Genomic DNA, 22,758 nt, shown 5'->3' on the forward strand with positions numbered 1-22,758 from the left:
GGGCAAGGCTCATGTGGTTTTTTGTTTTTTTTTTAAATAATCTTTAAAACAGCTTTACTGAGACATAACTCACATACCGTCCACTTCACGCGTTCAAAGCGTACAATTTAATGGCTTTTAGTGTACTCACAGATATGTGCAATCAACACCATAGTCAATTTTAGAACATCTCATCTCCTCACAGAGAAACCCCATACGCCTTATGTCTCACGCCCCAGCCCTCCCAGCACTAGGCAACCACTAATTACTTTCAGTCGCCATAGACTTACTTATTCTGGACATTTCATATAAATGAAATCATACAATATGTCACCTTTTGTGACTGACTTCTTTCACTCAGCACAATGTTTTCAAGATTCATCCATGTTACAGCAGGTGTCACTACTTTGTTCCTTTTTATTGCCAAACAATGTACCATTGTATGGATATAGCACATTTTGTTTATCCACTCATCAGTTGATGGACAATTGGGCTTGTTTCCACCTTTTGGCTATTGTGAATAATGCTGCTATGAACATTTGTGTGTGAGATTTGGTGCGGACCTATGCCTCCATTTCTCTTGAGTATACACCCATGAGTGGAATTGTTGGGCCATATGGTAACTCTGTGTTTAACCATTTGAGGAACTCATGTGGCTTTCTTATGGTTGTTCTTTCTTGTTCTTGTTTCTTAGCTGGGCAGTCCTGAGCCGGCTCCCATTGTCACCTCTGGAAGACGGGCATTTTCCTCCACTGCAGTCAGAAATACAACAGCTATCAGCTCCCCTGCTCTACCCCTGGCAAAATCCTTAACAGGTATGTTGGAAACCTGCTCACCTTGCTGTTGACTGACAGGTACCTTTAGTAGCTTTCCTCAGTCAGTCAGTGAGTAGTCACTAAGTGCTGATCTAAAAACATTTCTGATACATTTACAGAATGTACTTGTGGCAGCCCTGAGAATACACCCCTCAGATCTCATACAGCTGACTGGTGGTGGGCCTCAGCTGTTCACTTTGAACTCCCTCACGGCATTCAGACAGAGGTGCCCCCGGGCTGTCCAGCCATGACTTGGAATCCCTGCATCAAGGATACAAAGGCCAGACCCGTCCTGGGAGACTGGGAACTCCTCTGAAGTAGGATTTTGGTTCAAGGATGCCCTGAAAGCCTTGCTGGATTTCCCTCAGAGATACACTGCTGTCTAAGTTGCTTCCACCCACTCAACCTTCCGTCCCTCCTCCCTTCCCTCAGGTCACACCTCCTCCCCAGCCCTGTCACAGTCCCTCCTCATTGCCTGTCTCAGGCATTTCCCCTAAAACCTTTCCTGCAAATCCTGTTGTGGCAACTGCTTCTCAGAGATCCTGGACTAACGCATTACTAATCTCCCAGTCATTCCTTAAATCTCACGCAAATTAATCTCAAATAAGGAAGTGTCTGTCTCTTTTGTACTTAGAATTTAATGCAAAGAAAATATAGACTAGGAAAACAGTTTTACGTGAAAGAAAGTAGAAAGGCAAAAAGGTTAATTTACTGCCCCGTTATGAGCATTTTTATCATCATAGTTATCACATGCAGGGCCTGGAGGCAGAGGGCCTGGCACACACCTCGTGGCTGTTCAGAGACTGAGAGAGCTCCACACATAGACCCGGAAGGGCTGGGACTCTGGCTGGGGGGCACCCTCAAGTCTGAAGCTGGATTTTGAGGTCAGAGAAAAAAAACGTGTTGTCAGGAGAGTCATAAGGACACAAAACGGCAAGAAGCCACAAGCCCGCAGCAGAACCTCCTCTGCTTCTCCAGCAGCACCAGTTCCAGCTCTGTCTATCTTCAGACGGTGGCCACTGAGGGCTGGAGCACGCGCTCTCCCCCTCGTCAAGGCGCCGCTTCCTTTCCTCGAAGCTCCGAGTCTTGAGGCATCGGCTGCCATCATCAGGCTCACTCCCTCTCGCAGGCAGAGCTCCTCTCCTCCACAGAGACCTGCTGAGCTGGGGATGAGTTTGCAAGATGTTCTACAAGTCAAGGCGTGTGCTGTCCCGACAGGGAGTCCGCAGGGCTGAATGGCACCTGCCTCTCCTTCCACCCGGCAGAAAACTTGGTTTGCCCGCTGAGATTCTAAATCGGGCCCTCACTGAATGTTCTGTACTTGATAAGGGAGTTCTTCTTCTGTGGAAAAAATAAATGGGAAGGGAAGGTGGAGAGAGGGCTTTATGGTTTTAAGGGACATTGGAGGGCAGGAGGGCAGTGACCACTGATTATCCTCATCTGAGTTTTTGTAACAACTTAACCGAAAGCTGGTGATTTGAAAGCTGTTATAGTCCTGGGAATTTCCCTGAGGCTGGAGGAACTAAAGCACTGTGCCGCAGGGAGGCTGTCTGCCCTAAAAGTTCAGGGTTTGGAGGCTGGCAGGAGGCTTGTCATGATGAGTGCCCCTGGCCCAGGAGATGACAGTTAAGAAGGCTCTGGAGCACAGATCCCCACCCCCACGCCCACACTCCATACGGCAAGGGGGACTTATGTGACCGCAGATGCTCCTGTGAGGCAGAGAGGGAGGGCAGTGACCTGGTTAGGAGCTGTGCCGTGGGTCCCTCAGGCTGCTCCAGGAGCTGGACCCCAGCTGTGCTCACTGCCCCTCGCAATTGTTTTGTTCTTAGGATATGTGAATGCTCTCCTGCATCTGCCCAGTTCTTTAGAAGGGCCCAGGAATCAGCCCTGACAAATGTGTCTGTGTGTCTTGTGTTCAGTAGAGATAACAATTAAGATTAAAAAAAAAAAAGTAGTGGAGGGCGAAACACACTGGTTTATCCTTACCCTTACTGATGTTTGAGAAATCTCCCTGGTTTGATAAGCTCTAAGCTTCTTCCCCGATTTGTGATGCTCTGATAGATGCTGAACGAATCCCCCTCTGCACCCAGGAATTCTGGTTTCCAGCTGCAAAGCCTGCATGGTCTTCTCCAATCCCCTCCCTCTCTGGATCATTCCGAGCCCCTGTCTCTCTCTTCCTTTTTTTTTTTTTTTTTTTTTTTGAGGAAGATTAGCCCTGAGCTAACATCCCCTGCCAATCCTCCTCTTTTTGCTGAGGAAGATTGGCTCTGAGCTATCATCCATGCCCATCTTCCGCTATTTTTTCATATGTGGGACACTGGCCACAGCATGGCTTGATGAGCAGTGCATAGGTCCACACTCAGGATCTGGGCCTCCGAACCCTGGGTCGCCAAAGTGGAGCACGTGAACTTAACCACTACACCACCAGGCCAGCCCTGTCTCTCTCTTCCTGACCCAGCAAGCCCCAACTTTGGGGCCCTTCCCTGTGGATTGTCTCTGACTTCTCACTGATGAATCTGGACACTGCTGAATGGTTCATCTCACTTTCCTCATCTGTTAACGTGAGTTGGGGATGGCAGGAGATGGGGACTTGCAGTGGGGGATTTCCAAGGTCTCTCCCAGCTTGGACACTCAGGAATACTCAGGAAGTCTACCAAGAGCAAAGGCATCATGCCAAGTGCACTGTGCGTGTGGTGTATAAAATAGTTAAGATGTAGTGCCCACCCTCAAGGAGTTTCTAGTTGAGTAGATCTGATGTATACATAAAAACTCCACTCTGATGGTCCAAGGTGGGTACAGATCCTGTAAGTGAGGTGCATAAAGTTGCCAGAGTTCCTCAGAATTCCAGGGAGATGAGAGATTCCTGCTGAAGGGGAGGGGGTTGGTGAAGGGAATAAAGCAGGATTCCTGAATTCCTTCCCAAGGCTGGTGGTGCAGATGCCTGTGGCCTCCTGCCCAAAGTATCCTCGTTATCTGCCCAGTTCCAATCCCAGTGGGCAAGCCATCCCCGACCAGGCATCCTGCAGGAAGGGAAGTCTGTCCATGGACCCCTGGATTCACACCCTCTAAATTGGTGCCCCTCATTAAATCTTCTTTGCCTTCTTGATCACATTGCTCATAATATTTATGAATATGTTAATAATATATTTATTATTATTATTTATGACTATTTGCTAGGTACAGTGCTGATTCCCACACATCATCTCATTTATTCCTCACAACAGTGCTTTAGATTGGTATGAATATGATTATTGCCCCAGTTTACAGATGGGGAAACTGAGGATGAGAAGTTGAGTCACCCATCTTAGATCCCATGGCTAACCAGAAACAGAGACATATTTGAACTCAGATTTCTTCCTACTCACACTTCCTGCTCATTACAGAAATGTGAGAACCCGACTAGACAAGAGCCCAGAAATCTCGAAGAGAAGCAGAGAGCAAAGGGACATAGTGGGAGTTAGACTGGAAGCATGGGTTAGGGCCAGGGCAGAGGGACAAAAAGTGCAGTCTGAAAAGCCAAGGGCAAGGCTGGCAAAGCTCTCCCTGGGAGGGCCTGGGCATCAGGATTGGGAGGACCTAAGCAGCAGGAACGACCAGAAGGAGAACTTCCTAAAAAGGAGTCCTTCAAGGACCGCCATGTGGGCCACGCCGGGAGCTTGAACAAGGAGGCCTTCAAGGGCAGTCCTCGTTTTGCAGCCCTGGGATTCTGTGACCTCCGGTGTAGCTCTTAGTGCTGGGCGTCATCCCAGTCACCTCTCTGGTCACTGAATTCCATTTTCTGCCAGTTACAGAGGACAGAGGCAGTGCAGCACTGTGGTCAGAGTGTATACTAGGCCATTGAACTGCCTGGGTTTGAGTGCTGGTTCCTCCTCCACTTCCAAGCTGTGACTTTGGACAAATTATTTCTCTGGGTCTCGGTTTCTCATCTGTGGAACGGAGCTATACAGTATCTACATTAGGTGAATTGCTGGGGGGTTGAGATAATACATTAAAAGACTTGACACACTAAGCAAACAGTAGCTATCATGATGATTTATCTCCAAACCAGTCTCATGTGTTTAGGTTCTTGACGTTCCCACAATGCCTTTTCTCTGCCTCTCAAATCCTTCCCACTCTTCAAAGTCAACAAATGCCTAAAATCCAACAAAAAGGCAGAGGCCATAGAGGGTAGTAGGTAAGAGCACACGTGGACTTGGGAGCCAGCCAGCCTAGGCTTACATCCTGCTTCCTGTAACCTTGGACAAATTACTTCACCTTTCACTTTCCTCATAAGTGGATGGGAAAATAGTCTTACTTGCCTCATAGGATCTTTATGATGATATGAGGATAAAGTGAATTAACATTTGTAAAGCACTTTTTTTTTTTTTGCTTGAGGAAGATTGCCCCTGAGCTAATATCTATGGCAATCTTCCTCTATTTTGTATGTGGGATGCCTCCATAGCGTGGCTTGATGAGTGGCATGTAGGTCCACCCCTGGGAACCCCCAGGCCACTAAAGCTGAGTGTGCAAACTTAACCACACCACCAGGCAGGCCCCTATAAAGCACCTTTAACACTGCCTGGCACATAGTAGTTGTTTTATGAGTGAATATTAGAAACTTTTCTAGAATCTCTGTCAAAATATAGCACACAGCACCATTTCATCGTTAGCTGTTTACATGTGGGTCTTATTCAAACTGCCTGCTGTGAAGGGCAGTAGGCCCTGGGCCGTGCTTGCTCAGCAAAAGCCCACAAGCCCACTGCAACCATGTGTCCTCCTTTCTCCCTTCTGTCCCAGCTGCTGGGACGTGTAACAACACAGGCCTGGCTAGCCAGGATTCTACCTTACTCACTTCAAGAACATCGTGTCTTGAAGGGACACAGAGGCCCTCTGCGTGAGCTACTGTTCCTGGGAACCGCAGTTGTACCAAGAACAGCCCCTTGGCAAACATATAGCCTTTGCATCCCCTGTGTATATAGGAAACCCCTCCCCACCCACAGTTGCAGGTCCACATTGCTATCCAGCTTGCGGCCACTGGACCTCCCTGTAAGTGACTCTCAATAAACCTTTATGTCTGTTTGCTGTCTCTGGGTCTTTTCTTTGGTTTCTGGGCAACCTATCCTGCACTGCTCACCCGGACAGGGGTGTGGTGGAACATGCAGAAAACACATTCAACCCATCTTCGACCCTAGCCCACTGCCTGACTCATGTTTAGTGCTTAAAAAAGGGGCTAGACTGAAAGAAACCAGGAGAGACCGGCATGGGCAGCAGAGCGCTGTCCAGACAAGCACATATTTAAATTGCTGATCCGGTGTCGGGGAGGAACAGGCAGTGACTCTCCTCTTTCTGGAATGTTTGACAGGGCCGAGAGTTTGCTTCAGTGTTGGAGGCCCAGGAAGCACTGACTAGAGGCTGTGAGAGACTGGAATAGGTAGGCCAAACAGACCCGCGCTAAAGAGTGGGGCTTTGGAACCAGCAGTCACAGCCAGTTCCCTTTTGTGTAAAATAGGACACCAGTGTCCACTGAAATGAGATAGCAAATACTAACAGCTGTTCACTGAGCACCTTGCAGGTAGCCAGGCACCAGCTAAGTATTTATGATGTCTATTTACAAACGAAGCTAGGCGACGTTACACGACCTGCCCAAAGATACGAAGCAAATAAAGTGAAAGTGAAGACTCATACACGTGTGAGAGTCAAGTTTTGCGTCCGGAGGGGAAAGTGACCTGGCAGGAGCTAATGATAAAGGCCATCTTATTACGAATGATGGCTTAGGAAAGACAATACCAGGAGACGCGAGCGACTCGCGGACACTCCGGCCGGTGCGCACGCCCGGCGCCGCCCGCAGTTCCCACCGCCCCTGGGCGCTTACGTGCGCTCCGTGACCGCCGAGGCGGACGCGGGGCGGGCGGCGCAGGCCGCATGCGCCCTGTCGTCCTCGAGCTCGCCGTCTCCCTCAGGCGGCCGCGGCGCTGGCACGGGGCGCATGCGCACACTCGGCGGACGGAGGGCGGCCCCGAGCGAGTGGAAAGATTTGGGCAGGCAAGTGCGCGGGACCCGGGCGGTGGGGCGCGAGCGCGCAGGCGCGGCCGGAGGCCGGGCTGCGACTCCGGAATCTCAGCGAGCCCCAGTCTGCGCCGCACTCTGAGTCGCCGCCATGGCCGCCTATAAGCTGGTGCTGATCCGGCACGGCGAGAGCGCGTGGAACCTGGAGAACCGCTTCAGCGGCTGGTACGACGCCGACCTGAGCCCGGCGGGGCACGAGGAGGCGAAGCGCGGCGGGCAGGCACTGCGAGGTGCGGAGCGGGCCGGGGCGGGCTGTGGGTGGGCGCTGCGAGGCCCGGGCGGGCGCCGCTCGCTCAGGGCTGCCTGAGTCGCCCCCGCGCCTCCCGGAGAGGGCCGAGAACTTGGGCTTCATCTCTCTAGCAGTGTATTTTGCACTGGGCCCAGGGTGGGGGATCGACTTGCTCAAGGTCACCCAGTCGAGTGTGAGCGGTCTCCCCGCAGCCCACTGCGCTCTCTACGAGATCGCCTTGCGAAATTCTCCCTCTTTCCTGTCTGGGCATTTAGTAACTCGGGGACGGGTTATTAAATTGGATGCCCTGTGTTTTACAGCAGCTGTAACCAAGCCTTCTCAGGAGGGGGCTGTGGATCCCGCGCTGTGGCAGGGTGGGGGTTGGGGGTGACGCTGCGCTGGGGGGCCCAACAGGTTTCAAGAGACAAGGAATCACGTGCTTGTGTAGGCCTTTGCTGTTCAGCATTCCACAAATCCTGTGTCTGAAATACATCCACAAATGTAATTGAGTGAATGAATGAATGAATGAAGAATTTGAGTTGACTCTCTCCACAACCCCATAAAGTAGGCAGGTTTTATCCTCCTTCCCATCCCTCCCTGGCCCTCTTTTATAGTTGGGAAAAGTGAGGATTGGAAAGATGACTTGTCTGAGGTCGTATCTTATTCCTGGTCCCGCGCCCTAGCCCCGACTCTGCGCTTGAGTAACAGGTAAGTGCCAGGAGCTGGTAGGCTGCCGGCCAAGGACTCCGGGCAAAGGTGGAAGTGGCGGTGAGATAAGCTTGCCTACCCAGGCTTGCCCCCTGCGGCAGACAGCGCTCTCTGATTTTGGAATGCTAATAAGGAAGTATTCCCCGCTGCCAGCAATTCAAAGAATCTCTGAACTGTGGAGGTACTTCCACTGATGATTTGGGCAGATCCACCCTGCTCCCTTCTAACCTCTGGACAAAGCAACAGCCATTTTAAAGGGTCATTGATGCCTGGTTGATGTGGAACAGCTATTTGTCCCAGGTGGCTCTCTCTAGCTTCTTGCCTTCACTATAGATCCTTTTGAAATGAAGCAAAGGTTAGCAAAGCCTGGGAAATGTAATCCTGCTGCGGGTATGTGTGAATGCTTGGGGATGGCCTGGTGTGACCTCATAACCATTTAAGAGAGGCTGGGGAAGGCACCATGCTGGTAAAGGAGGCCATTTTCTCTCCTGCTGCCTGGCAGGAAGAACTGATGGGCCTCTGGTGGTTTGCTGATGACTAACCCCAGGAGAAAGCAAATTGCATCTGTCTTCTAAGACTGATCAAATGGTTAAACTTGAATCTCTCTTTAAAATAACAGACCCTGTTTCAGTTTTTAAATAAATGTTGGTAGCATTAGTTAAAAAAAAAGTCCCATTTAAAATCTTAATATCAATTATGGGCATCACAGATGATTATATTAAAAAATGAAAGACTAAATGCAAAAACTCTCAATGATGAAGACCATCATGATAATCTACTAATATACAAGACCTAAAATCAACATATGGCATTCACCAGAGCTTTAAGTGGTATAGGGTTTATAAAATCTTGAGTCATTTCAGGAGGAAGCTAGTGAGACCTGAGTTTCCCATGCAGTCTTACTCCTGGAGGAGGCAGAGGTGGTCCCCTGCATCCCTGGCAGTGTCCTAGGCTATGCTTTTGTTTAATGGGCAAATTAAAGGAAGAGGCTTTAGAGTTCTCTGGTAAGAGTCCCAAGGGGAACTGCTTTTCTCCTGTGGGACCTGTTTGTGTATCCATTGTGAGGCACTCCATTGCAAGTGGAAATAAATGCAGTGAAACAGCCAGTAGCTTTTCAGTATGGGAGCTGAGGCTTGCACTGTGGATATTCACTTCCCAGTGACTCAGCCTTTTATTGGGGAGCCATTACGGTTAGGGAGGAGATGGTAACCGAGTCTACTAGGACTTGTCCTGAAACCCAGGGATGAGATCTTCTTTTCCCTTGTGGTTAGTGGTGGGTTTCCTGGTGATTAATCCTCCCTTCCCCCATCAGTGTGGTTCTTACTGGCCTCCTTCTCAGTTGAATGACTGGCAGAAAAATTCACTTCACATTTCATTAGTTACTGTTGGCAAACTCAGTATGAGACAGTACCCAGGAAAGTTTGTGCTGAATTTCAGAGAGGGCCTTGTAGCTTCATGGAGAAAAACAGGAAGGTTTTCCTGGCCCACTACATAAGGAAAGGGCCATCTCCCCATTAAAGTGGGAGGGAGAGGAATCTTTCATGAAACATAAGATGAATTGTTGTAACCCACTGGTTGGGCCAACGTAACTCTTGACTACCACCCCTCAATAACTACTGTGTATGAAGGAGAGATTCCTTTGTAAAGGAATCAGTCCACAGCACTTGCTCTTTCTCCAGTGAGTGGCTTCTCCTGAACTTGGTACAACAGTTGACCTAAGTAAATACATTGAGGGTACTCAGGAATAGGCTGGCACTTTGACTACAGGAGGGAGGAACTGTGGATGAGGAGTTTCTGACGTGATTTCCACACTCTAGTGAAAAATGCAGCAAACTCAAGTTTTACCAACGTCCTCTAAGAGCTCTTGCTGTGTCCTGATTGTTGGAAGGTTAAAATCCCATTTCCACGACCAGAGGTTAAAGTGAACTGAAATACATTAGTAATTATCACTCAGAAGTGACATGTCTAACTAAAACACAAACATCAGGATCCTTAGAGGAGTTAGGAAAATACGGAGGTAGCTAGAGGTGGTGGTTGTCAATTGGATTTTGGAGTCACACAGCCTGGGTTTTAATCTCCCCCACATAATTGCTGTGACCTTGGATAGTTTGCTTAACTCCTCTAGTCTTTATTTTCCTCATCTGGTTAGATGGGTTGTAAGGATTATAACCTCGTAGGATTGTTAGGAAGACTAAATAAAAACCAACAAAGTACTTAGTGCCTGACAGATGGTAAGCTCTCTATAAATATTAGCTATTGTTATTTATTAAGAGATTCCACTTGTTTAGGATCCTTTTCTTGACAGAACTGCAGCAGAAATAAATTCTTAAAATGTGCTTAAGCACAGCATTCTGGGCATTAGGGTAAGCTGCACAGATTGCAGGTTGGCTGGTTGATAGTACATTTAGGCCTTGGGTTAGGTGAACTATTGGGGAACTACTGGGAGGCATGTTGGCAACTATAACATACTGTTATACATACAGCAAAATACTGTTTTTCCTACTAGGATATACAAAAGAAAATATTTAGTCAAATAATCTTCATTTGGACTATCTATATGGGAAATTTATATGTAAGAAAATTCTGGCTCCAGAGTAGACCTGATCAACTTATCACTTTGAACTTACAATTTCCAGATGCTGGCTATGAGTTTGACATCTGCTTCACCTCAGTGCAGAAGAGAGCAATTCGGACCCTCTGGACAGTGCTGGATGCCATTGACCAAATGTGGCTGCCAGTAGTGAGGACTTGGCGCCTCAATGAGCGGCACTATGGAGGTCTGACTGGCCTCAATAAAGCAGAAACTGCTGCCAAGCATGGCGAGGCCCAGGTAAAGATCTGGAGGCGCTCCTATGATGTTCCACCACCTCCGATGGAGCCCGACCATCCCTTCTACAGCAACATCAGTAAGGTATGGACAAACCGAGATTTGGCTCACTCCACCCATGACCTGGGGATTAGAATCTAGGCCTCATTCTTTTTTTAGCTTTTATTAGTGTCTGCCTAGTCCCATTGAGTTTATGATTTATGATAAAATAGTTGAAAGGTACTCTCCTTTCTCCGAGGAATGACTTTCACTTGTTAAAGATTTAGTTGATAGTTTATGTTGTTTATCTAAAAGGCATTTATATCTCCTTTTTTATATCTCTGTTGCCATATTTTATAAAACCCACCCGTAGCCTTAGGGCCTTCCTAAGCCACTTGCAAGATAATGTGAATTGGGAAGAGCCTTGTAGCCTAACTTTTTTTTTCTTCCTTTTCTAAGTTAGGTTTCTTTTGAACTGTTAATCTTTCCAATAGTGGGTAATGGAGGGAGGGGCAGGATGATGATGATCCCCTTTCCCAAGCTCTCAGCTGCATTCCCTGGTGAGAGACCTTCACCCATCACTTTGACCCCTGAGGGGATGAGGAATGGGCAGAACAGATGCAGCTGCTAATAACTGGTGAGCTTTTGTTGTTTAGGATCGCAGGTATGCAGACCTCACTGAAGATCAGCTACCCTCCTGTGAGAGTCTGAAGGACACTATTGCCAGAGCTCTGCCCTTTTGGAATGAAGAAATAGTTCCCCAGATCAAGGAGGGGAAACGGGTATTGATTGCTGCCCATGGCAACAGCCTCCGGGGCATCGTCAAGCATCTGGAGGGTATGTACATTTTTTAAGAGAGGGGCAGGGATAAAGCAGACCTGCCATGAATCAGGGACCTTCGGAAAGGGCTAGACAGATTGACAGCCTAGACACAGTCTAGATTTGACTCCTGGTGGAAACACACCCTCCACCCTTCTGTGTCAAAGCATAAGCTGCAGAGGCAGCCAGACTCCCTGGGTGCTTGTTATACACGTAGAACCTCAGTCCCATTGCAGACCTGATTCAGAAGCTGCGTCTATCACCCAGGTGATTCAGATACACATTACAGTATGAGCTGTCCACCGCCCGACTAGGATTGCCAGTTGAAACTGCTGATTAGATCCTCTTTAATCACAACTTGGTGCAACTTCACACGTGAACCTCAATTTGCTTCTTAAATTATTTCACCTGTGGGCATAGAGGCCCAGATGTGCTGATTCATTTGGCAAGCTGGGTGGACTATGTAGAACATTTGAGATGTGTATAGTCTTGCTTCGTTTTGGGCTTCCAGACCCCTCTTTGAGAGAGATATCTGCAGTACACACCTTTTATACTTTTTTTTGCTTTTCAGTGGCTGAGAAATAAGTATTGGAGGTGTTTCTTGAGTGACTGATTTACCATAACAAAGATCATTACTGTTATTACAAATATCAGAAAGGGTGTCCTGTTTTAATTCCTACCGAAGTCCTTTGCCACCTGGACAGGTGATGTGGATTCATGTCTTGCTTGGCTGATCATGATGGGTATTTTCAGGTCTCTCTGAAGAGGCTATCATGGAGCTGAACCTGCCAACTGGTATTCCCATGGTCTATGAATTGGACAAGAACTTGAAGCCCATCAAGCCCATGCAGTTCCTGGGGGATGAAGAGACCGTGCGTAAAGCCATGGAAGCTGTGGCTGCCCAGGGCAAGGCCAAGAAGTGAAGGCAGGCAGACTTCTTTCCCAAGGACACCCACCCTGCCCATCCCATTCCTCTGCACCTCTCCTCTGCACATGCCACACTGACCACATCTGTAGGCATCCTAAGTTGTAGCTGCAGATGGGGACTGGTGGTTCCCAATTTCATTTTAGCCATTTTGTCTCTTGCACCCACTCCCTTCACACAATCTAGTCAGAATGGCACCTCTGGGGCATGGGTCCTCTGTCCAAGCCGAGGGAAGACTCTTAGCCAAGAGAGTTGAGAGGTAGTAAGTCTGGGGTTTTAGCTAGTGCTTTATAAGGACCTGCTTAAGTAGGGGATAGGGAGGAACCATGCCAAGGTGTGACCAATGAGGAGAAGCAAGAGAACCGATTTGTGTTCCCAGGAGCCAGTCCTGTACTATTCTGTAGTCAGGTGCCTACTTGGGGGGTGGGGGGCTCTAGTCATTCCAGTGGAAAATGAATGTAACTTGCATGGTGATTAAAACAAACATTTCCTCCCTGACCCCAGAGGAGCTGGCTCCAGAAGATTGGGATCAATCCTGAATGTTTCTGTGTTGCATTTACTTTTACAAAAAATAAAAGTATATATATATAAATAATACAAAACAAAAACCCTTCTGGGGTTTCTAGTGGCGGTTGAAACATTCCCACATGTGTTCATTAGAATATAACCATTCCTCACACCAACATGGGATAAGCTCCTTGACTTCTAAGGTGTAGGAGTTCATCCTGCTTTGTGTTTTAGAATCCCTCCCCTGGCTTGTTTTATGGCAGTGAAATGCCTCTTGATCATGTCCAAGTGTGTCTTTCATTGTGTCTGATTTTTGAATCATGTTTCAGTTGGTTGGCTCTGCCACTTGGGCCCAGTACTCACTTTCAGCATAACTGTACTAAATCTTTTCTCCAGATCAGTATAATAAAGGAGTGATGTGCAATATTTTTCGTGTGATGTGTAATATCTCGTCTGAGAAAATCAGCTTGAACATTCCACTTGAAATGTCTCTCATTACCCAAGTTCTTGCTCTACACAGGCCCCAAAATCGTGTATCTCACTAGGTTTTCCAGTTCAGGTTGGAGAACTGAGGTGGGAGTGGTAGGTCTTCCTGGCTGAGCTCTCCATTCCCATTGCCTCTCTATAGTTCTTGCTCAGTGGTGCTGGTTACTGAAAGCCCCTTGACTGGGAAAGTAAAATTCTGAAACTCCATTATGGCCTCTTTAGAGTAAGGCAAAGGCTTGTTTACCAGATTTTTTTTTTAGATTAGCACCTGAGCTAACATCTGTTGCCAATTTTTTTTTCCTTCTCCCCAAAGCCTTCTAGTACATAGTTGTATATTCTAGTTGTGCTATGTGGGACGCTGCCTCAGCATGGCCTGACAGGCGGGCGCCATGTCCCCGAGGATCTGAACTGGCAAAACCCTGGGCAGCCTAAGCAGAGCGCGCGAACTTAACCACTTGGCCACGGGGCAGGTCCTTCACTGGTTTTTTTTTAAGCCAATCCTTTTCTATTAGTAAGTTGTAAACCTGATTCACACCTTTCTTTTTGGCCCCTAAAGTTTTAACCTTGTCAGTTAACTAATTAACACCCTGAAAAATTACACATAACCTCATAAAATGACTTGATGCAGGAGAAAAGGAGTATAATTACATTATATGCATAATTGGGAAGGGGCATACTCACATTTACCTTCTCTCTAAGGCCTCTGAAAAGATCACTGGGACATGAGAAAGCCCATAAGGCAAGAGACAGCCCATAATGCTTTTCTCTTCTAGTAGGAGCCAAGTAACACACTCCATCTATTAAGCTCTTATGAAGCTCCCCTGTGCCAGCCATTGGGTGAGGCACGTTATATACATAACCTCTAATCTTGACAACCTCTGAAGGGGCTGGTATCCCCAGTATACAGAAGAGGAAACAAGTCGAAAAGATGTAGAAATTTGGCAGAAGGTACACTACTAAGCACTGGAATCCAGATGAAGGACATTAGTTCAACTAAATGTTCTAAAATTTAAATACTTTTTTGGGTTTGTTTTTTGTTTTTACTGAGGAAGATCTGTCCTGAGTTAACATCTGTACCAATCTCCCTCTATTTTGTATGTCGGTTGCTGCCACAGCATGACCACTGATGGGTGGCATAGGTCCATGCCTGGGAACTGAACCTGGGCCACCAAAGTGAAGTGCGCTGAACTTAACCACTAGGTCATGTGGCCTTCTATGATATCTGGAAGTAGAGCTAGGGCACCTACTTTTTCTTTTTCTTCTTTAAACATGGATGGGCAGTTTTAAAGTTCACTAACCCAGGCTGAGAACCACTATTCCAGGCACAGAAAGAATATCCTCCTTGTCTCAACCAATTTCAGATTAGCAAATGTCACCATCACTAAACATCACTGTTGGGGCACAGCAGTTCAGTCAGCTACCTGTACACTCAAAACATATTTTATTCAGCAGGTGGTATGTGTTAGGCACAGTACCAGGTACTAGAGATTCAAAGATAAGACAGAATCCTGCCCTAAAAGCTCAGGCTAGTAGGGGAGACAGGCACATAACTAACTTGTAGTACAATATTGGGTGGTTAACGGTGAGGAAATCTAACCCAGTCTGTAGGAGATCAGAGAAGGCTATTGTCCAGTTGTTTCAAATGCTCTTTTTTTTTTTTTTTAAGGTATGCTTTTTGGTGAGGAAGATTGGCCCTGAACTAACATCTGTTGCCAATCTTCCTCTTTTTTTTTCTCCTCAAAGCCCCAGTACATAGTTGTATATCCTAGTTGTAGGTCCTTCTAGTTCTTCTATGTGGGATGCTGCCACAGCATGGCTTGATGAGTGGTGTATAGGTCCGTGCAGAGGATCCGAACCAGCAAACTCCAGGGCACCAAAGCAGAGCATGCGAACTTAACCCCTCGGCCATGGGGCCGGCCTCTCAAATGCTCTTCTTTATGACACCATTTTTTTAGTACTATCTGAAATGCTAACATTTCTTTATTGTTTATTTGTCATCTGTCTTCCTCCACTAGACTGTGAGCTCCACAAGGAAAGGATTCTGTCGTTTTCACTGCTTTACCCGCTAGCTCCTGGAACAGTGGTGGGCAGAGCAGTCGCTCACTATATATTTATTGGATAAATGAAACACTCATAATTAATAAACCAATGTCAATTTGGAGAGCCTCTAACTGCAAGCCCAAGGTTCTGTTCAATACTAGGAAAAAGGAGGCACCACAGCACAGGAGAAAGAACCCGGGCTTTATATAAGACAGAACCCGGGTTTGAATACTGCTCTGCCACTTGATGTCTGTGTGGCCTACAGCAAATTAATTAATTTTTCTAAGCCTTAGTTTACTTCTCTGTAAAATGTGGAAATGATCGCTACTTTCCAGGGTCACTGTGAAGTTCAGAGATAACATAGTAAAATGGCTAACACTGTTGTTGAGAGAATCAATTGGTAGCATCTTTTTGCAAGGCATTAGGGAGACTCTAACTAAAATTCAAAATGTGCATATTCTTTGACCCAGCATTCCACTTCTAGGAATCTGTTTGGCAACAGAATCACAGGCATGAAAAAGATTCATGGTATATAGATCTTCTCTGCAGCACTGTAAAAGAAAAATCTAAAGTTTTAAAATACCTACCAATAGGGGACTGATTAAACAAATTACATCAAAGTGTCCAGCATAAGGCCTGGCATTCAACAGATATTTGACAGAAGGCAATCAGATGTATAATAATAATATGTAACAGTAATATTGGCATGTCTTGGGCACTTTTATGCATTTCTTCCTCACAATAATCCTATGAGGTCATACCATTCCAGATGAGGAAACAGACTTAAAGAAATGAAAATAACTTGTTCAAGTATCAATGTCAACATCCTGATTGTTATAATATACTTTAATTTTGCAAAATGACACCTTTGGGGGAAACTGGGAAAAACATACAAGGGATCTCTTTGTATTATTTCTTGTAACTGCACATGGGCCTACAATTATCTCAATAAAATTTTCAGTTAAAAAACAAAACAACCTAACCTGCTCAAGGCTAGCAACTCAAGCATACAAACCCAGGTGGGCTGACTCCCAAGCTCACCCTCAACCACCATCACTACACAAAGAAGATATGGGCTCCTCAAAGAGCATCTCAAGAAGTGAAATCTCATAATTCGTCTTTCCTTCCATTCCCTCTGCAACTTCTCCACGCTTAACCCTCATCCCTTCCTCATCCTCAAACCTAAGTGTTCAGTTCTGCTTCTGTAGTTTGCTGGGCTTCTCTCTCTGCCTTGAATATCTTCACTTATCTAAGTTCTTTAATTTCTTTTACCTCATGTCACAAATCCCTCCCTGGCCACCTCACGTGATAGTGCTCTCCCCCTCTTTCCAATTCAGATTTAAGGAACATTTCCTGGAGTACCCACTATATCAGTAATATTATGTTGACCAGATGACTTTCAGAACTATTCAGGCTACCTGAATCAGCACATGCGTCCTATAATTTTCACTAAACCATAATCTCTCTAAATGAGGGAATGTATATAGAGTGCTTGACCAGTGGCTGGCACATAGTAAGGACTCAATAAGCAAAAGTACTTAAAACAGAACATAAGAAATATAAAGACTAGAGATTAGGCTTTGTCCAGAGCAAGCAAGCACTTGACACGTTAGTTAATGGGTGCCACCAAGCAGACCTCTGCTCTAAATGTCATGACCCCATTTAGATTCCTTTCCCTACTCAAGACAACAGAAACCATAAAATCCTTTTTTAAAAATATTTTCTTTGTCAATAGCAAAAAATATGTATTTAGAAGACTGTCAGAAGGAATAGGCTATTTCCAGCATTATACAGTTTGTTTGCTGGTGCCTCTGAAAGAGGAACTTATCACCCAAGAGAATGAAATCCACTGAAAGGTTCACAGGAAAAATGTTCCACCTACAGACTAAGTCTCTGGTAGATTGTTCTAGAGGTGGTTGCTCCAGGTGTTTGAATAAAGACAATGGCATGTTGATGTTACTTTCATACATGTACTCTCAGAAACAGCTTACCCCCCTCCAAGGGGTAAAACGTGACTTCTTAGGTCTGCAGGAATTCAGGCTGTACTCGAGCCACTTTCCGGAATTCTTTAGTGTGGGTCTTAGGGCACTGCATCTCACACCAGCTGATGGGCACCATCTGGACACCTGGGAAGGAAAAGCTGGTGTTGGAGCTAGGACCCCAAATATTTGCCTGGGACCCTTCTCTTTTCAGCTAGGTATGAACTGAAGTGTCACAAAGCTACCTAGGGAACCTTACCTCATACAGAAAAAAACTTGTTTATTCCACTGACTTATGGAGTAAGTCCCACTTTTCCTTAGATTTATATAAGGAGAATCATTCTAATCTCAGTAGTAAGTATCTATACATATATGATTTCCTAGGTAATTAAAAAACAAGGGAAACGAGGAAAAACAATGGATTAATCCAAAACCATAGCTCCTAGGGAAAGGTAAGCATGTGGAAGCAGGGACTGACTCACCCGATTCACTGTGGGCCACCACGACCCCCAGCTCATTCTCAGCAGTGGTCAGGAGGTAGTTGGACTGTGCATCACCTAAGGAGATCTAGTCACATAGGATTGGTGAAGGAAAATGAAGAGTTATAAGTCTTCCCTCCCACAGCCACCTGAGTTGTTTCTCTGCTTTCATTTCTTCTTTTGACAGAAGACCATAAGGCTACTGGAATAAAGGATACCACTTTGGCCAAAACAATGTCACCTGGGCGGAAACTCTTGTAAATTTCAACCTGTAAAGAAAGAACAAGAGTGTTAAGTGAAAGCTCTCAATCAGGTCTACATGAAACTACTAGCATCCCTGGTAGAGCCAGTAAACTTTCTAATCTCAGGGGGTAGAGGTTATCATTACTTTAGTCAATCAACAACTTTTATTGTTTCTACAGCATCATCATATAAATGAAAGATCTTGAATTCAGTTAACTTGATCAGGAATCTGACGTGCATAAAAGGTACTACAGGTGGCTCTGAAAGGATCCAGAATAAGTCTGAGGAAACAGCAATGAACAAATACCTGGCTTCAAGGCCAAAGAGTATATTAGCCCCCTTCTGGTTAACAGAGTGAACAAAAATTGTATGGAGAAGAAAGGGACAGTGAGGTGAATTCCATACCTTCCAGTAGGGAACACCTTAAACTTCCTTGGACCACACATTCCTATAGAACTTTGAAATTCACTGGAATAATTTAAAAGGACTGAGATTCCTAAAGCCATGGAAAAAAAGAACCAACCAACAACCTTGTCTTTTTCAGTAGCTCGGACATCTTCTTTGCTATAAAAAAGAATTAACAAAAAGATTAATTATCTCTGAGAAAGAACTATTCTGCAGACTCCTAGTAGACAAAAAACGCTAAGAGCAGAGAGAACAAGTCATAATTGGGACCCAGCTGCCACCCAGAACAGGGTGGAGAAGCATCCCTAGTCCTCACTGGAGGACAAAACCCCATTTGCCATTCTTGGATCACACAGAGCAGCAGTATCAACACCTCTGGCCACAGAAAAGCAGATAAGATTTGGCAGGAAAGGATAAGGAACTTTGCCGCTTTAGGAGAGGCTCAACAGAAGCTCTAGAGAATCACACAGAATTCTCAGGGTGGAAATGACCTCAGAAGTTAAATTATCTAGCTCACAAGAATTGTTTGTCCCTTCTCAAAGAACCCACAGGGGAAAAAAGTCTACCATTTCACCCACTAACCTTTTTAATGTCTTACAATCCTTGGGTTTAATCTGTATCAAATTGAAGAGAGGAAGGTACTTCCTAACATGCCTTCCACCTTGTTTGCTATGAATCATCCCCGAACCACTAATCTCCAGTTTAGCTCAATTCTTTTTGCTCTATTTTAAAGACCTACGTCCTTAATATTTTTCTTTTTGTCTTAACCCATATAATATTTTCTTCAGGTACTACCTGGGGAGAATCAAAGCAAAAAGAGGAGAGAAATAGAAGTAGAAATTGTAGTTGTCCCTGAAAATTCCAGTCTCCCATTCTATCCTAATCTCATTCCAGGCACGGAGGCAAATGTGAAGACAAGAATACTTCTTACCGGATAGTTCCTCGAAAAGAGTTCTTAAGTGGTGTGGACCCCACATATAGGATGTGTACTTTGGCAAAGCGTGAATTGATGCTAGAGACCTGTGGAATAGAGAGAAGATCAGCATTAGAGTATTAGCAGTTGTCAGCTCAAGGAGGCAGCAATAAACTAGGAATTACAGGACTGTAAACCAAGCAACCCTGCTAAGTATAGAGTGTAACACAAGTTAACTCCTACTTATCCCTGCAGAAGTGACAGATGTAAAGTGGAGTAAGAGCCACTCTGGCCACCTAACAGAGTTACTATGAGAATCAAATGAAATAATATGGTATAGATTTTGAAAAATACAAAAGTCTAACATAAATAGACATATGGCATTACAGCAAATCTAGATTTTATAATAGATCTTACTAAAAGGCCTGTATAGTGGATGGAATTTAAACCTACATTTCAGCTGCTGCATATTTGGATCACTGCCTCTCCAGTTACTTTGAGAATTACACATAGATTTTCTGCTGGAGCAATTTATATAAAGAAACTAGGAGCTACAAGTTAATTTAACCTGGCAGAGGGTGGCGACGGGCAGGGAGTACTGATGTATTACAGTTACTGGTCAGTACAGCATTAATTTGTACTTCCACTGCAACACCCTAAAAGACTTAAACGTAACAGGAATGCTAGAGTTTAGTCTTTTGCTTCTCTGCAGAAAAAGGTCTTGCTTCAGATGTTAACAAATGGGCCTCCTTATCACTCTCTGGTGCTCCTGTTCCCCACACAGGTAAAACTATGTACTCAGGGAACCAGCTATGTGAAAGAACTATGCACGCCTGAACTTGCCTGTGTTGATCATTATCTGGAAATCTCTAGACCACCACAGTCCAGTAAAACTTCCTGTGATGACAGAAATGTTCTGTGCTGACCAATATGGCAGCCTCTAACCACTGGTGGCTATTGAGCACTTGAAATGTGACTAATGGAACTGAGGAAATAAATTTTTAATTTTAATTTACTTAAATTTAAATGGACACATGTGGCTAGTGGCTACCATACTGGACAGTGCAGTTCTACAATGATTGGGTGTCCTAAGCAGGGAGGTTAGGACCAACTTACCTTACAGGTTACAATAGCCCCCACATCAGGCAGTAATTGGGACTCTGTTTCTCTCATCACAGACACGACAGGAAGCTACAGAGGGAACAAGAAAACATGAGTATCCTGGCTAAGCCTTGGGTAAACGTTTCTGTGGCTTGAGAGTAATACAGGAATGCCTTGGCCCACAGCTGAGGTCACAAGGGCAGGTGGACTACAGATTTGTAGCCCAGAGCAGAAAGCCTTAGAAATTCTATGAAATGGGAGGGCCAGGGGGCCACAGGAGGAATGCTGCTGGAAGACATAATCTAACCATTTCAGATTAGTTCTAATAAGTTTTTTGGTGATTTTCTTAGAATTTCTTAGTATACAACCATATTGCCTGTAATCATAAATAATTTGACTCTTTCCTCCAAAGTTATACCACTTCTTTCTGTTTCTCATTTTATTGTACAAGCTAGAATTTCCAAATAAATGTTGTATAATGTGGACATACTTGTTTATTTCCATTTTAAGGGAATACTTGTAGACTTTGAGCATGGTATTGGCTGGTGTAAGATAAGATATTTGTGAGCCTCATCTTTTATTAATCTCTCCCTTGTTCACTGTGCTTCAGCTCTCCTGGCCTTCTTTCCATCTCACCAACTCACTAAATTGCTTCCCATCTTAGGATCTCTGTTCAATCTGTTATTTCTGCCAGGACTGAGCTCTCTTCACCCACCCAACTCCTATTTAACTTTTAGAGTGAGGTTTAATGTCACTTTTGATGACTAAGGGAGTTTGCCTATTATATGTTCTCATGGTACCCTGTAATGTTCTTTCAAAGGAGTCATCACATTTGTAACTATACATTCGAGCATTTGTTTACATTTGTGTGCGTGCCCCTTGACAGCAGAGATCATGTGTATTTGGCTCATTACCATATCCCTAGAAGTCAGCACTATGCCTGGCACATCAACAGATATCTATATCTACAAAATAAACAAACTCAGGAATGTTAAGGACATTCCCCAAATTGACTAAATAAAAAGCCTCTCATCTTACAGATGAAGAAGAACCTAAAGCCAGAGAACTTCACTTTCTTACCCAAAGCAGAATCTAGTTACCGCCTAAGCTACTAATTCTGAATCCTTTCTACTCTGCTACCTGTCACTTCAAAGGCTGCTTATCTGACCCTGAGTCAATCCTGGATCAGTCTCTGGAACTAAGAAGGACAGTATTACTCACGCATTTAGCAATCTTTTACTGAGAATTTATCTTGTACTAGGCGCTGAAGGTGTGGTGGTGAGGCCTGCTTTCAAGGAACTTAGAGTCTAGTAGGGAAAGTCTAGTGGGCAACACTTAACTGCGTGCTGAATTACAAGGGTTTGAAAGGAAACAAATACAATTCTTTGTGAGCAACAAAAAAAAACCCCAAACTCCTCTCAACTAGTGGGTCAAGGAGGGCTTTTCTAAGAAAGTGAGCCCAGAGGAGCTATGTGAAGGATGGGTAGGAATTAAACAGGCTAAGGAGGAGCGGAGCGTGTTCCAGATAGTCGGTGTGTGTACACAGCCTCTGTGGCAGGAGAAAGCCTGGCGCATCAGCGACATTGCAAGAAGCCCGTGTGACTAGACTGCAGAGAGCGAGGCGGGGATAGGGAGCGAGATGACGCCGGAAAGTAGGCGACATTCGGACAGGATTCAGCTCCCTGCAGAGTGAGCTCGCCTCTGCTCTTCCCCCAACTCCCTTTCCCAAGCGTCAGCGACACAACCAAGAGAGACCAACACAACTGGTCCGCGTGGCTGAGCGCCCGGCAGCGCGGATTACAGCGCAAGACAGAGACCAGCTCGTCCCACCGGTGAGCACTAAAGACGCGTCCGCGGCGCCCCTGCCTAACGGCCGCGAAACGCAAGGCGGCGTAGGAGAAAAGTAGGGACGGAGATGGGATGCCGCCCCCTTTACCGCGCCATTCTCGCTGCTCTTCGTCAGGCAGCCAGCAAGCGACGAAAAGATGTAGCCGTGCCGGGTGTAGGTACCGCTGCCCGGGCTGCCCTCCTCCAAGTTACACAGACGTTCGCCTGAAGAAAAAACGCTGCATCAGCCACGCGTCCCCAGAAGCTGCTGGCCATCCAGCCTTCCCGCGTCTGTTCCTATACAGGATTCGCTATGGGCACCGCTCACTTACCGGGAACGCAGTACCTCACGGGAGGCGCCATGATTACCACTGTCCCAAGCTCGAGGGAAAACCAAGTCGACTTCTCATTGGCCAAAATCCAGGCAGTTCCGCAGTAAGAAGCACTCCAAT

The 22,758-nt window shown here is 45.8% G+C and overlaps 2 protein-coding genes across 2 annotated transcripts; one reads left to right on the top strand and one right to left on the bottom strand.

Annotated features, from left to right (window-relative positions):
• Positions 1–6,808: 6,808 nt before the first annotated feature.
• On the top strand, positions 6,809–13,259 carry PGAM1 (phosphoglycerate mutase 1). The gene is made up of 4 exons (XM_046654877.1): positions 6,809–7,069; positions 10,413–10,687; positions 11,239–11,419; positions 12,155–13,259. Exons 1-4 carry the CDS (start codon positions 6,931–6,933, stop codon positions 12,322–12,324), a joined length of 765 nt encoding a protein of 254 aa, XP_046510833.1. The 5' UTR covers positions 6,809–6,930; the 3' UTR covers positions 12,325–13,259.
• Positions 13,260–16,187: 2,928 nt separating this feature from the next.
• On the bottom strand, positions 16,188–22,713 carry EXOSC1 (exosome component 1). The gene is made up of 8 exons (XM_046654870.1): positions 22,639–22,713; positions 22,416–22,531; positions 20,495–20,569; positions 19,397–19,485; positions 18,591–18,624; positions 18,036–18,086; positions 17,821–17,905; positions 16,188–17,485 (listed from the first exon to the last, which is right to left on the bottom strand). The coding sequence occupies exons 1-8, from the start codon at positions 22,667–22,669 to the stop codon at positions 17,379–17,381; spliced, it is 588 nt and encodes a 195-aa protein (XP_046510826.1). The 5' UTR covers positions 22,670–22,713; the 3' UTR covers positions 16,188–17,378.
• Between the last annotated feature and the right edge of the window lie 45 nt (positions 22,714–22,758).

Source organism: Equus quagga, chromosome 2 (genome assembly GCF_021613505.1).
Source record: "Equus quagga isolate Etosha38 chromosome 2, UCLA_HA_Equagga_1.0, whole genome shotgun sequence".
Lineage (NCBI taxonomy): Eukaryota > Metazoa > Chordata > Mammalia > Perissodactyla > Equidae > Equus > Equus quagga.

Coding starts and splice junctions, on each gene's coding strand:
- EXOSC1 (XM_046654870.1), bottom strand. CDS start 22,669: ATGGCGCCTCCCGTGAGGTACTGCGTTCCCG. Junction 20,570..22,415: donor AGAGCAGCGAGAATGGCGCG/GTAAAGGGGGCG, acceptor TTCCCTCTGTAG/CTTCCTGTCGTGTCTGTGAT. Junction 19,486..20,494: donor GGGCTATTGTAACCTGTAAG/GTAAGTTGGTCC, acceptor TCTATTCCACAG/GTCTCTAGCATCAATTCACG.
- PGAM1 (XM_046654877.1), top strand. CDS start 6,931: ATGGCCGCCTATAAGCTGGTGCTGATCCGGCACGGCGAGAGCGCGTGG. Junction 7,070..10,412: donor CGGCGGGCAGGCACTGCGAG/GTGCGGAGCGGG, acceptor TACAATTTCCAG/ATGCTGGCTATGAGTTTGAC. Junction 10,688..11,238: donor TCTACAGCAACATCAGTAAG/GTATGGACAAAC, acceptor TTTGTTGTTTAG/GATCGCAGGTATGCAGACCT.